This window comes from Aptenodytes patagonicus, chromosome 10 (assembly GCF_965638725.1).
Source record: "Aptenodytes patagonicus chromosome 10, bAptPat1.pri.cur, whole genome shotgun sequence".
In the NCBI taxonomy this organism is placed as follows: Eukaryota; Metazoa; Chordata; class Aves; order Sphenisciformes; family Spheniscidae; genus Aptenodytes; species Aptenodytes patagonicus.
In genome coordinates this window covers 24,656,852-24,671,906 of record NC_134958.1, presented here as the reverse complement: position 1 = coordinate 24,671,906, position 15,055 = coordinate 24,656,852, and the positions used below count along the sequence as shown (strand labels likewise).

General features: G+C 48.2%; 1 protein-coding gene across 4 annotated transcripts; it reads right to left on the bottom strand.

The window, feature by feature from the left end:
- Nucleotides 1-1,558: 1,558 nt before the first annotated feature.
- Nucleotides 1,559-14,477, bottom strand: LOC143165199 (mitotic-spindle organizing protein 2-like). 4 transcript variants are annotated; one of them, XM_076348654.1, is made up of 5 exons: nt 14,329-14,443; nt 14,117-14,262; nt 11,949-11,983; nt 9,891-9,983; nt 1,608-1,834 (listed from the first exon to the last, which is right to left on the bottom strand). In XM_076348654.1, exons 1-5 carry the CDS (start codon nt 14,433-14,435, stop codon nt 1,790-1,792), a joined length of 426 nt encoding a protein of 141 aa, XP_076204769.1. In that variant the 5' UTR covers nt 14,436-14,443; the 3' UTR covers nt 1,608-1,789. The 4 variants fall into 4 exon arrangements, 3 of the variants coding, with proteins under 3 accessions (XP_076204768.1, XP_076204769.1, XP_076204770.1); XM_076348655.1 differs by lacking the exon at nt 9,891-9,983; XM_076348653.1 differs by lacking the exons at nt 9,891-9,983; nt 11,949-11,983 and having other exon boundaries at nt 1,559-1,834; nt 14,329-14,477.
- Between the last annotated feature and the right edge of the window lie 578 nt (nt 14,478-15,055).

Below are 15,055 nucleotides of genomic sequence, written 5' to 3'. Positions count from 1 at the left end.
TAAGCGATCTCATTTGAATGCTTTTCCTCCAGCACAGCTTCAAGGTGTGTTACTGCAAGCCATGAGCTACTTTACTCCCATTTCTAACTCCCACTCTTGAAAAATTCTGATCTCCATAGATGGGTGTATTGGGTTTACATGGCAAGGCTGGGGGGGATGGTTGCTGCAGGGGTGGCCTCAGCTGAGCAATCAGCAAAGCTGGTAGCACCTCTGTAAAAACATATTTAAGAAAGGACAAAACGCCACCCAGAGTGAGGAAAAGAAATATGCAAGAAACAATCCCGCTGACACCAAGGGCAGAGCAGAAAGAGCGGCAGGAGGTACTCCCGGCACTGGAGCAGATTCCCCTGCAGCCCGTGGCAGACACCATGACAGAGCAGGTTGATCCCTGCAGCCTGTGGAGAGGACCACACTGTAGCAGATATCCACAGGGACCCCTGCCAGAGCAAGTGGGTATTCCCTGAAGGAACTGCAGTCCATGGAGAACCCACCCTGGAGTAATCTCTCCTGACTGCTGTGTGCTGTGAACACACCATCTTCCTTAAGTAGCAACAGCCTTAGGCCTGTCAGAGGAGGGGGGGGGGGGGGGGGGGGGGGGGAAGTAAGTAGGCTGATCTGCAATATTGTTCAAGAGGAATCTGTAAGGTAGGATTATCTGAGCATCTTTAATATTCTGCACAAAAACTTGTGCAAAAGAATATTGTACTGTCCAGCATTTTTTCCTCTTGGTCAGGAAGCACCTGTTGAACTAGGTTCACGAGATCTCCTTGAGTCTAGGGAACACCATCTATCCCCCACAAAGAATGGAGGCACTTCCTCCTAATTAGGGAAATGGATTTCACTAGCAGCTCCTGAGCGACCAAGGCCATAGCAGGCACACCCACTGCCTGGATACCCGCCGGAATGATGAACGGCAACACTTAAGCTCTAACAAATCCACTTAACCTGTTTTAGCTACTTGCATGTATCTTACACTAAGTGATGAAGCTATTCTCTCTTATCTGGCATAATCTCCTCATTTAACCTGGCTCATTAGGCAAAGGGTTCTGTAACACTTTATAAATGAATAATCACATTAGCACCATTGGAAGGACTAAAGGTTGCGTTGATTATGCTATGTGACAGGTCAAATCGCTTTTCAGATTAAGGTGCTAAAACCCACGTAAACGTGTACCTGAAGGGAACAGAGCAACCACCAGTTGAAGTACAAGAACATAACCCCCCAACCAGACAGTCAGGTTTCCAGTGCAAGCTACCATCACTGCAGGGCTCAGCGATACTAATATATGACCTACCTCAGCACTAATCACCTCGTAATTCAGCCAACCAGACCTCCTGCTGCCACAACTAGCATGAACGTATCAAAACGGATTTTAGGGAGAGAGGCAGCAAGAAGCATTGGCTTGTAAGATGAGTCATGACTTCTCTGGAGCAACTTGAGCACTATTCCAGGCTTTTCTAGGCTTCACATCTCTTTCTTTGTCCCAGGTGCCTTCAGGGAACCCCTAGTAGTCTGCACTGCCAAAGGAAGTTTTGGAAATAAGAAACAACAGCTCTGTTCCATGTATTACAAATCATGTTTGTCAGGTTAATACACACAATGCAAGCAGTTTTAACAAGCACAGTTTATATACATTGTCAAGCATCAAAATACATCGGTTCCAAGGCCTTTTTTAGGTACTGTTGCCTCCTCCACTGTTCTTTCCAGAAGCTCCTGCTTTCTGCAGCCGGCTCGCACTTGGTTGCCGAGGCATCCTCTGGGCAGATCCCTCCCGGCTGCTCCTTTCTGCTAGAACCTGGGTCCCGCTGACAGCAGAACTGGTTTTATTTCTCCCTGAATAAACAAATACATACATTAATTTTCAAGTCCCAACCCTACGTGTCACCCACACAGCATCTAAGCTGCAAGCATTCCTTAAGAAATCATGCAAAAGGCAAAATTGTATTAGATGCCACAAATGTATCCAGCATCCAGCACAGAAAGCAAATTTGTGAATTCAGCTCAACAGGTATCAGGGCCACAAAACCAAAACAAGTTGCAGTAGGAGCATTCTTAATTTTCATCAGGTTTAATCCACAAAGTAACCAGCCACTTTGTTCTTTAAACACTTGCTTTCATTTGGCACAGGAACACCAGCACTGCAAAGAGCACTTCAAGAAGAACATGAAGAGCATCCAACACCTCAAGGCTGGGATAAGTGAACCGATGTGCCTGTGTCCACCAGTTTCTGAAGCCCGCAGTCACACTACCAGATCAGAAACCCTTCTCTTCATTTCACTTCTGTGTCTTGATGAGCAAGTTTGGATTTCCTATCATTTTCTGGGGTTTCCAGGAGCTCAGACTCCTACACAGGACCTACTCACAGATTTTCTTACTGTGTTCAGAAGGTAAGAGTTATTCTTCTGTAGGCACAACTGACCATATCCAAAATGCAATGCGACAGCAGAGAGAAGCAATGGGTAGAAACGTAGAAGTTGCAGGAGGCAAGGGGCATGCGGCCCACCCTGCTGGATTCAGCTAGAGGAGAGAGTGACAAAGGTGTGCTGCAAAAAAGTGACAGGAGGGGATAAGTGAGGGAGACTTGACTTTTCCTGGCACTGGAGAGGACTACTTGAGATGAGAAGTAAGACTCGCATTAGGAAAGATAACAAAAATAAATGAAACGTGAGGCAACAGGGTCGCAGCCTTTACTAAAGACAGCAAGCTTCAAGAAGCATCATAAAAAATTAATAGCAGCAAGGAGGAAACAAAACACAGGAATACAGTGAGCTGTAGTTACATGCATGCAATTAAAAAGAGTGACATTTTAGCAATCGTTATCAGAGCAACTTCCAGAATACCAACAGCTACTCCACACACTGGAGTCTCCATGGGCATGGTTCGGAAACCATCATCTTGGATCATGTGTGCTATGGACAGCACACCGACTGGAGATATGTCTGTTTTACTTACCAAACCGTCCTGTCTCCTTGGAGCAGCTGTCTGAGAACAGGACTCAGCTCAATACCACAAGTCAACACCTTGCAGCACCAGAAAGACAACCTGAGAACTTCCAAATAAAGAGTATGTGGCCCCTTCATCTGTAAATTTGACACTCTAGGGTGGCAAAAGAAATACATTCACTTATCCCAGCCAAGTCAGGTGCTCTTAAAAAAAGTCTGTTATTGTAAACCACACTAGTGATCTGCCAGCAGTTATCAGCCCAAGCCAGCCAGCCAGCCTTGCAATCTTTCTTTGTAGCTCAAGCACTTTAAGCAGTTTCACTAATGCAGTATTGTCCATGAAAACAAACAAATTGCACAAAGACAATACATGATCTCACAGTATTTGAGAGAAAAACTGGCAGGAACAGAAAGCATTCTAGTTCACCGTGATGCTTTTAGCAATCCAGGACATCTCTATAGGTAGAGTGCAGGTCCTCAACCTGTGTACAACTCTAACCATGTGCACACACAAAACAACGGTTCCATTAAGCTCTACTGGGAGTCGGGCCCTTGATCTCCTGACCTAGCTGAAACGACTTGGGAAGAAAGAATCACTTTATTGCAGAGAAGCTGCGCTCAGACAAAGCACGTACCCTCCATCCTCTTAGCCTCAAAATCACAGTAAAACAAACCAGTTACTTCAACAGCATAAAAAACAACTATATTTTTGGAAGCATCCTATCTAGACCCGCAAACCAGTCAAGAACAGCTCATAAAGTGTGCAAAGACGGGCATGGTTTGTGCACTTCTGCCAGTTCAAGCACTAGCAGAGATAAACAGGGTCAATTAACACAAAGCACAAAAGACATTGAACAAACACAAACTCTCTGTAATCCAAGTACTACAGACTAACAGAGATTCCACTGATATTTTTCCTTGGTGACACAAGATGTCCCTATGTTGGATGCGTCTGGCTGCCATAGAACAACTGCAGCCCAAATAGTTACAGATGCGAGAGTCAAGCCAAAAGAGAGCCTAATCAAATACCTCCCTCCCCAGAGATGACCCCAAAAGAAGCAGCTACATGTTTATCTCCTCGAGAGCCAGACATAGTTTGAGAAGAATGGTATACGCATGCAAGCAGTGGCAGAAGCGTGCCCTACCTACCTCTGGCTAGCTCCCCCCATTTAAAAACAGCAGTGCCCACTGCAATCAGGCTGCTCACTGGACACATTAATGCTGATCATCTCTGACAAAACCCAAGGCCAAAAGGCTGTAGCCACCTCTAGAAGAGGACCACCACCAGATACTGAGGCAGGGGTCTGCAGGGTGGCACAGGGCAAGAAGAGAAAGCCTTAAGTAGCAGAGAGAGGAAGAAGCATCCTCTTGTGTCAGGCAGCAGGCAAGTGAAGACCGACCAGATTCAGGAAGGGAAACCCAACCCCAAATATGCTTTCAGAAGTGGAAATCTAAAGCTCTTCTCTTTCAGTCTCCTCTCTACTCAACCTACTGCTTTCCCCAGGGAATCCTTTCCTGCCTCTGAGCAGTAACAGGGACTACAGATTTTCCTCCTGCTGGTAAAAAAATAAATAAACAAATAGCTAATAGTACATTTACTTGTAACACAGTCAGAGATACCAGGGCTGCAACAATCTCCCATAGTGCATACTGGCAGTGACTACGGGCTAGAGCAACCGCGAGAGTAGATTTAAATTCTCCAAAATCCTGCTCCTGTTTCTGTCTCACAGTGGGGCTTACACCGGGCACAGTAAACCAGCTGGCCTTTCTAGACAAGCAAAGACTCAGTTTTAGGTGTGAATAAAAAAAACTTGTAAGAGCAGAAGCCCCTCCTTGCAATCACTATGTGTTACTATAAGGACACCTTTTGCCCAATCACCAGAAGTGCGCCCAGTGATGGGACTCGCTTCAGCCCTTGTCACCTCTTGACCACGGAAAAAATCTCAGGCACGGCTAGACTTCACCCTCCAAAGCAGTCCCAGTATGTGACTGTGGCTCGTTATACTCGATCCTTTGCCGGACTGCCAGGTTTGCCCCGCAGAGCCTTGCTCGCAACCCTACATAAATATCAAAAGTAGTCCTCTTCTGCAACACAAACTGGCAGGTTCTCAGATCTTCAAAGCTGCTGCCATATCGTTAACAGCTAATACACACACACTGCTTGTTTTGGCTCTGGAGAGAGCCCGACCATCACCCCTGCTAAAGCAGTCTCCCTGAGAAGACAGAGGACAGGTAAGACTGCCAGAATGTGCCTCAACAAACCCAGCTGAATTGTTTTGAAACAGAGGAAGAGGAAAAAATAAGAAGATGTTTTTCAAATGCACCTTCCAAAGCAGTTAACTAAGACCTTAAGTATGCATTGAGCAGAGGGTCATTATTTAAGTATGTTCTCTTGCAAACACTTATCTGAAGAGAAGGATTTGGAGAAAGGAGAGAACACGAAATAAGTTGAGACCTACACAGGCCCATGAATCACCTGCACAGAACTTGTATCCTCATCTCTCCTCCAGTGAGCCTGTTTCCTCAAAACAGGTTAGGTATTCAACTGCATTACTAGATGCCACTACAAAAGCAAGCTTAAATTAACAAGTCCCAGATCCTATTCAAGATACTGACAAGCCTCCTTAGGTGCTCAAACACCTCAGTTTAACACATCGGGTAAGAAGCCTCTAAATGAGATGTCTGAAGGTGGGTTAAGGTACAGAGCAATTCCCCCCTCCCAGAGCAGAGGTCTGCATTAGTCTGATCAATCTGACAGTCCTTTTCCAAGGCAACTCTCTGAAATAATACTTCATTCTCATCTACACGATGGATGGATGGATGGATTCTCCCTTACTCTAGTTTTTATGTTACCTTGGGAGGCTGCCAACTTAAACACCCCGGAAGTGCTTGATTTACCGAATACAAGGTTTTCATTCATCTTTCCCACTTTTGAGAGATGGCTCCCTTCAAGGCTGCTCAGCAGAGCCAGGGACCTCCTCTCCCACCCACTGATCAGCATGAAACGCACCAGCCTTTTCCCTACAAATCCTCCTGTGTTCCTGGTTGCTCCTCATTTTACTAGTTCTCACCACCACACTCGAGGTCATCTCATTTCCTCTTTCTGTGATCTGTGTGCAAGAGAAGGGGAAAAGATGGAGAAGAGGTCCTTCATTTTTCCTCAGAGAGCTCTATTCAGTCTATAAGATCTTCTGAGTGTTTCTTTGGTTGGTTGGGGGTGAAGAATGAATTAGTTGTCATTCACGAACTCACATTTCATTACTTTGCCACAAAGCCACACATGACGAATCTGGCATTTACAGTATTCCTCCAAATCCCTTTTCCTTCTGCCAGTTCTTGCCTCGCAGAGCATGAAAAAGAAAAAAAGGCTTGAAAATTAGCCTGAAAAGACATACTAACAAAATTATCCCAGTGCAGCATTTCGCTCAAACACCCAGCAGAGAGGAAGCCTCACAGCCTCAGGTAAACCTGCAAACCTTCTGCAGGGAAAGTGTGACAGGAGAGGGACCTACACTGGCCAGAGATCACCAGTCCTCTCTGCTACCTGCTCACGCTGACAGCACTGCCATGCCACCCAAGTCCTGGTTTTAGCCATCCATCCACATTAACTTGCCCATCCACGTCCATCATACCTGGAGTATATATAAAAAGATTACACAGAACCACCCAGGCTACCGGAGGGATCCCAGCACCTTCAGGGAATACATCTGCACTCTTGAACTGTGGCCTGTTCAAAAGCCACCGGCTTCTCCAACGGACACAGCCACGTACTCAGAGCTAAATCATTTGGCAAGTTTGCAACAGGCTCCCACCATACGCACAGCAGTGCAAAGAACATAGCACACTTGGAAGAAAAAGAGTATGGAAGAAGCCTGTGCCTCTCTAATACTACATTTCTTCCCTTAAAAAAGTTACTCAGATGGGAGGAAGTCTTGAACAGATTCCTTCCCAAAAGACGGTAGTGCAGGTTCCATCACAGCATATAATACAGCTTTTTTCCCCATTCAAAAGGAAAAGATTCCATAAAATAACAAGTATGTCTAGACTTCAGTTTTCAAAGTACATTACCCAGAGCAAAATATATTTTCACAGGAACAATGAAGCCACCTATTCTTTTGGGACTAGGTCCATTTCAGGTTTTCAGTGTTTCAGCCTAAACTTTTTGCAAGTTATTCCTGGGATAAGGAAAAAGAAATAAAAGCTGTTTGTCTGCTGTTTCTGCTGAGGTAGATGGGTATTTCACTACCCATCACCCATAGTTTGAGAGTATCAAAATTTATTATAACCTCCCAGGAAAGGAAAGGAGCTGGAACTTTTATCCAAGGGACCTTCAACCATCCAAGAAAGCATAGTACAGCTGAGAAATTTTTTCATCAGTTGTAAAATAACTGACATCAGCACCTGCAATCTTAATTTCTGTACCACAAGATGAACAAGGTCTATAAATTGAAACTATTCAGTTGCTGATGGACTAAAGAAATGCCTACAATACAGAAAAGTTAAAATAAAAAAAAAGTGCATTCTGGAATGGGAGCCTGGGGAGAAGGGAAAGCAACAACTCCACATCAGGAATGCTCTGAACATAAAACTTCTCGCCCTGCGTAATTACAATATCCATCATTTCACAAAACAAGAATAAAGGCCTCTAATTCAAAACGCTTGAACTCTGCTGCTTATGGTAGAAAGAGTTAGAGGGAGCGAGAGTTCCAGGACAAAGATCTGGAAGGCAATCTAACTGCTCTTCAGTGAATTTCGGAAATCCACTTATCGGAGCGGCATTGATGAAGTACTGAAAAAAAATGGATATGAGTGAAACAACTAAGTAAGAAAACCATGATCAGGACTGTATTAGTCCTTTGATTAGTCATATAAGTCACCTATAGATCACTCCACAGATTTTTTTTTTTCAGGGAAGACATACAGACCATGAAGTGTCCGAGTACATTTACTGGTGCGCGGCACGATTTAAGAATGCGTTGCTATCAGTTAAATCCCATGCATATATTTAATCTAGAATTAAAGCATAATAGCCAGTATAACCAACAGGGAAATTCACTGTATGATGTATAAAAAACAGATTAAATACATTTAAGAGAAATCCTTAGCATCTCTGGGGGGATTCCCTCCACCGTATCCAAGCTCCACAGAGCATTATCCTTGTCAGCTACCTTATCTCCTTAATACAGAAGTCTGCATTACAACCCTGCATCAAGATGAATGCTGAGATAATGCGAGGCTGAGTAAGTGGAGGGTGGGTATAAGAGGAATGCAAAGCAGCTAGTGTGGCCAGCCAGCAGTACCCGAGTGATGCCAGTCACTGTGCGTCCTTGCAGCAATAGCCGTCATCCCAAAAGGCTGACCACAGCTAAAGACAGACAACAGAGAGAAAGTGCAAGAAGCGAGAAAAAGGCATGAATAGGGAAGGCTTCAAAACACAAGGATGGCAAGAAGAACACATAGGGAGGACAAAGTTGGTAACAAGCTGCATAGTAGAGATGGATATTTAGGAAATAATTAAACAGCAACACTTAGAAGAGACCTTGATCGTATCTAAGTATTTACACAGGAAGAAAGCAGTTACAATGCAGGGGCAGAAAAGGAACTGAAGATTCTCAAAAGCATATTTTTCCACACAGACAAGGAAAACACACCCCGTGAACCCTTCACCGAGCCTATGGCTGGTGGTGGCGCTCAGTGGCATTTCCAACAGGCACCTAAGTGCGACGCAGAGTTTCAGGGGGTAGGAAAGCATTCTGACCCCTGCTATGCAGAACAGGAGGCTGCAAAGGTTCCTTGCAGCCTTAAAATCCATAGACCAGGTGAGAGGTCCACAACGGAGACAAGATTTTGAAAAGCAAGCTCATGTTAACAACACATTTAGTAGCTGGGGCAAAGCTCTAGGAAGTAACTTTATGGAAGACACTTGGGCTGGGGAAGTGGGGAATGTGGAAAAACCAGCTGGAGTGCAAAGAGTGAGAGAAGCATCAAAGGATATTCATCAGCCTAGAAAAAAGAGCAGGGCATGTCAATAGAGAGGTAGAAAACTGCAGGGAAACCACCAGGGGCTGGAGGATTGGCTGATGGGAACAGAAAGCATGGAAATAATATGTAAGAAAATGGCATATTTAACTACACAAAGGTAAACTAGACACATCACCAGTCTAGGCCAAAACCAACACCACTGTCCTAACAGCTATGCACACCTCCTCCTCACATGCACAGAAAGAAATTGCCCGGATACCCTTTCTCTTTAAAAATCAGCTCTTTCCCTCCCAAATCAGGAACTGTTGAGGAACCGTTTCAAATGCAACTTGCATGAAGTTGTATCTAGCTAAATACGCCAGATGAATGCTCCAATACTCAAACACAGTAATTTTAAGCCAGCTATCACAAATTCAGTTACCAGCAAACACAGCTCCATGCAGAACACCATGGCTATATTCTATGGGAAAATGCAAAATAAAGTCACTCGTGTTAGACTCCCTGTTGCTTTAGCTGTATAAAGCTGAAATAACTACCGGGGGGCGTGCACACACACCACCACACACACGCACCCCCCCGCCAACAGTGTCGTTCAGAAATGCTGTAACTGTCTTTTTGCAGCTGCTTTAAAAAACCTCCCTGCACCATGATGAGCTGAGAAGCCTCAGCCAATCTCTCATCATTACTGATAAAACTCGAGCAGAGCAGTCTTGGCTAATCTTTAGTGAGACCTGGATTACTTCAGCCACTTGTCTGTCTTCTGACAAAGGAGGAAGCACGGGAGAAAAAGCAGATACGCAGAGCTGAAGGACCCTGTGCGAAGCAGCTTGGCAAGCTTATATTGGACAATCACTGTTCTCTGTATTAGCGCAAGGAGCTCTGGCTTTATCAGCAGACACAAGTCCCAGCTGCGCAGAGGAGGCATCTCCCATCTCCAAATGCCTGGTCCTGCGTGGAAGTCGCACCATCCTCTTCTTAGACAGAAGCAGCATCTTCCAACAAGAGGTGGCAGGGCCAACAGCAGATACAGCTTTGGTTCCCCTTCCCCGCAGCAGCTCCTATAGGGAAAGGAGGCAAGGCAAGCCAAACGCTTCTGCAGAACAGATCCAGCCCAGAGGACGCCCCCAGTCACCCTATTAACACTTACCCAACTCCTGAACGATGGACTTGGACTGTGCCAGAACTAGAAAGCTCAGTGAATGAGGAGTGATTCCTCCTCTTCAATTTGAGCTAGCTGGTTGTTTCCCCAATTTGAGGAGAGAAAATTACGCTGCTGAAGATACACTGATTTTAATGGGATCTTTATTTCAGCAACACACTTTCCCCCCAAGGGCTACAGTAAAACAAGCTCCTGTCTTGAGCTACAGATAGTTCAAATCCTAATTCAGCCTAAGGTGGCCCAGTAAAACACAGACAAGACTGGCACTGATAGCCCAGTTCTGCTTTAGATCATTAACAATTTCCATGAATTGAGAGATCTCTCTGGACACCTGTTTGTTTTCATGACCTTCAACCAGGAGTCCTACGCATCTTCCTCAGACACTCCAGGCACATCGCCCCAAGTGTCTGCACGGCACTGTGGAGCCAGACATAGGCTAGACAAAATTTGCACAAAACTGCAATTAAAGCTGCAGAAGCTTGTTCGCTTGTACTTGATGCCCATCTTAGGTCAGGCTGGGCACTGAGCTAACATAGCCCCTCCTTTGACTAAATCACCGCAAGTGCAAGACGTCTGCCTTCCATCCGAGAGGCTACAGAAATGTATCCTCACAAGGAGAGCTGGACAAAATGCATCCTCTTCTCGATGTAAATGTGATCCTACCGGTACTTAGTGCACTCACAGAAATGAGGACGCAGGACTAAGGTTGTGATAAGCCGCCACTGAGCTCAAAGAATTTTCTGAGAGAGTTAGCTTTTCAATGGTGATTTTATTCACAAAGGAATTGGTTGCTGTCTAACATCAGTGGGTGCCGGGTGACAGCAGAGTCACTTGGGCTGACAGAAACTAAAAAGAGAAGTTTTCATTCAAAGTGAGATACGGCTGTAATGTAACACAAGCTTCCAGAAAACAAACAAACAAAAAAAACCATAGCTGGGAAGACCAAACTTTCTGGCAGGGCATGCAAGTGCTGCCCACCAGAATTTGGTCAGGACTGAGTGTGATGAGAGAGAAGAGGCCAAAGTGCCCCTCTGTCATCACTACTGAGCACCAGCTTGCAAAAAGAGCAAATCCAAATTCAGCACTTAATGTTTTACCACGTCTGCAGTGAAACTGTGACTTGATGGGCACAATCCTCCTGTCTCAGTAAGCTGTGTATGATCCTGTGGTCTCAGTGCATCAACTAGCCCTGAAGACATATTTTATCCTTGTGAAATAAAGCAGCAATGTGAAATAAAGCAGCAACAGGAGACACTGAAGGCCAAACCAATACTGTGAACATTTACCACGAGCAGCGCAGAGCTAGCTCCATCTTTCTCTGAACTTTACTACACTTCGCCCTCAGTTCCGAGGGCTTGTCACAGTGCACTCGAGGATATCAACATGCCGATTTTAAAAGGAAACTATGGAGAGGAAAGTCTGGCCAGAGACACTAGGACTGCCATCTGACTCAGGCACCATTTCGGACCAGGAGATGCTCTGCTGAAGATGCAGGATGAGCATCCTGGATTGATGCAGGCACAACCGAATTAAGCTCCCAAGACACATTCTAGTTCCTGGAAACTCATAGCCTCTCTAAGGTGCTTGCAGCACCTCAAGCTAGTAGGAGGCAACGGTTAAGGGCATATCAACTCTACCTTAGGGTTTCTGGCTTTTCGTCTTGAGGAATTTAATGTTGATTGATAAACAAGTTGCCATCTGACCGTTGCAAATCTGAGCTGGCCTACTACTAGCCAAAACTACCCCGTGGCAGTGGCCCAGCACTAGAAAAATCTCATTTTTACAGGAAGTGCTACAGAAACAGCATACATGAGAGATCAAAAACTAATCCCGATTAACAGACAAACAGGAACAAAAACCTTACCAAAGTTCCTTCATAGTCTGAGTGGCCCATCACACCTGAAGCACCAACAAAGGAGAAGAAAAGAGAGCAAAATTTAACAGCATCTTTTGTTCAAAATCACTGCTCTTTTGAGATGTTTCCTCTCAACATGGTACCGGAATAGCACGCTACTTCTTAGTTAAAAATATCCAAGTACTGTATCTCTCTCATTTCGCTCAGGAAAAAGTAGTCAGCCGCGTGTCTTCTTTCTCCCCTGTGATTTTTAGAGTCGCTTCTCAGTCACATGTAAGGCTGTTCTCTTTACCACAACCAACTTCTCTGCAGGAAATTCTTAATCAAGAGCATCTCTTGAGAAAGGGGAACCTGTGCACAGTGAAGTCCATGGAGTCCTGGACACTTTAGCCGCACACTCCAATTCCCATTTGGGCTTTAGCAAACCTCCTCAGAGTCTCTGGGTCTAGCTGCCCAATGAAGTTATTCTCACCCATTTACCATGTGGGAACCCATACCAGAAGCAGCAAGCTCTGCTACTGTAAAGGTGCCTCGGATTGTGGCATAAACGACCTTACCCTAAAACTGACTGCTTGTAGTTGGTCAAACGAATCTTGCCTTTCAACTTCACTTTCTACAGGACTTACCACCAGACTTGCAAGCACAGCCATGAGAATAAACACCCCCTACCACCAAGGCAGCCTCAGCAGTGAGACTAGACTAAGCGGTAGTACACTATCACGACAGGGAAACCTTACTTTCCCCCCACCCCGCTCCGGTTACCTATGCCGACAAAGCTTTTCTTTCTTGCCCCATTCTCTCTGTTCCCAGCACAGTCCTTGCTGACAGTTACTTGTCAAGTTTTGCCTCAAAATTCATCATGGGTCAACACAGACCCATCAGCTACAACAGAGTTTTCACCCTGAAACAGAGAGGAAGGGAGAGCAGGACACGACAATACAATTCGACTTGACCTCAGCCATTTCTACGCTCCCGCTGGGTGAACAAGCGCACCCACGTTACTGGTAGGGCAGCACTGGTGTGCAGCAAGCTGAGCTTTCGGCGTGCAATCTTGTTCTTGGCAAGCACAGACAACGATCACAAAACCTTGCTGCTTTGGCCACTGCCCCCTTCTACTGTATTTTTGAGCACAAGAGAAATGAGAGCCTTTTCACAGTGAATTCAAGCTTAGCGACAGCGGGCTTTAGTTACCTCTTTTTAAACCTTTTGGAAGTAATCCACAGAGGTTGCGAGCTACCAGCCAAAAGTCACTTCAGGAAGTTCAAGGAGTAAGTAAGTTTTATTAGAACTGGTTTGGAAAAAAACAAAATAATATATATATATGGCACAGCTTCAGGGCTACATTTGTTACTGTCCACCGAGATTAGAGCAATAACAAAAGATAATTACATTCAAAAGCAGTCGCTGTTTTAGCCAACAATCCCACACAGCCTCCCATTTCACGTTCCCACCTAAATACCATCCACCGGGCATGGAAACGGCTGGCCAGGCAGCAGAAGCCACCACGGTACACGGGGACAGAGCAGAGGAAGCATCGCAGCTCCTCTCGTTTTCCGGGGATTCCCAATGCACTGGAAGCTTTACTTTTTTTTTTTTTTGAGTTAGATACAAGTGAAACAGCACTGTGTATTAAGGATTCGGGGTTTATTTTGTTAAAGGCTTGGAGGGCTGAGCCAGGAGGCTGCAAAACCCAGCACAAGCGACCGCAGCAACCTCCCCCCCGCGACATACCGCACCGCTCCTCCACACCCGGCCCCCTACGCTGCCTAAAAAGAATAAAAATTAAGAAAAAAGGGTGCAGGCAGGAGGCGCAGGGGCCCGGGGGTGACGGGGCTCTCTCTCCGCAGGACCCCGCGCAAAGCCCCCGCCGGGCCCGGCCCCGCGGCTCACACCGAGCGGGCCCCCCGGGGGCCGGCCGAGGCCCCCCTCGGGCCCAGCCGCCCGGCCCGCGGCCCCCTCCCCGCGGCTGGGCGAGCGGCGCGGCCGGCGGGAGGCGCGGGCAGGCCGCGGGGCAGCGGGCAGGCCCGGGAGAGCGGCGGGCGGCCCCCGAGCCGCGGCGGCCGCAGGGCGGAGGCGGGGGCCCGGCCGTCCTCGGGGGGCTCTGCGCGGGGAGACACAGGGATTAGGGCCCGCCGCCGCCGCCGCCGTCCCCCCGCCCGCCCCTGCCCGCCGCCTACCTCGGCTGTCGGCGGGGAGCGGCGCCGGCGCGGCGGGGGGTCCGCCCTCGGGTCCCGGCGGCAGCCGCTGCCCGGCGCACATGGACTTGAGCACCTGGAAGACGGCGAGCGGCGCCACGTTCATGCGCAGCAGGTCCAGCAGCACCCTGCGGGGACACGCGTCAGCGGCGGAACCGGCACCCCGGGCACCGGCGGCCGCCCCCGCCGCTCACCGGAACACCTCCGGGTCCAGCCCGCTGCCCGCCGCCTGCGCCAGCTCGAACAGCTCCGCCTCCTCCGCGCTCAGCAGCTGCTTCCGCCGCAGCCGCGCCTCCGCCATCGCCGCCGCCGCCGCCGCCATCCCCGCCGCCGCCTCCGACATGGCGGCGCCCCGCGCCCCGCCCCGCGCGGCCTCACCGTGAGCGCCCCCCCGCTGCTTGCAAGGCCGAGTGCCGGGCGCGGCGGGCTCGGCCCCGGCCGGGCCCGGCTCCTCCCGCCCGGGCCCGGCAGGTGGCAGCCGCGCTCCGGCCGCAGCCGAGGCCTGCCCGGTGGTGTGGGGGGTACTCGGCGGGGCACCCGGGCCTCTTCCACCCTCGCCCTCCCGCTCCCCCGAGGGCTCCTCTGCTGCCCCCCCGGCAGGCTTCCTGCCCCCCGGGCCCGTAAAGCTGCACGCATGGTGATTTCTGGGCGTCTTCCCCAGGTTGCCCTTCAAATCCATTGTGGGCTGCCTTGCTGCGTGCCTACGTGTACCTCCTCCGAGCTTACGTGCCTTCTGCGCTGGGACGTGCCCTCAGCTCGCTGGAGAGTGCCTCTCGGTGGCCTCCCTCACCTCTCCATTTAGTCAAGGCAAGCTCCTTTCTCAAGGCTTGCTGGTGGACACCAGCCCCGGACCTCCAAACTGGAGAGCATCACCTGCGAGGCTGTGGCTCCCCCCACCAACCCTCTCCAGCTTCTTTTCCA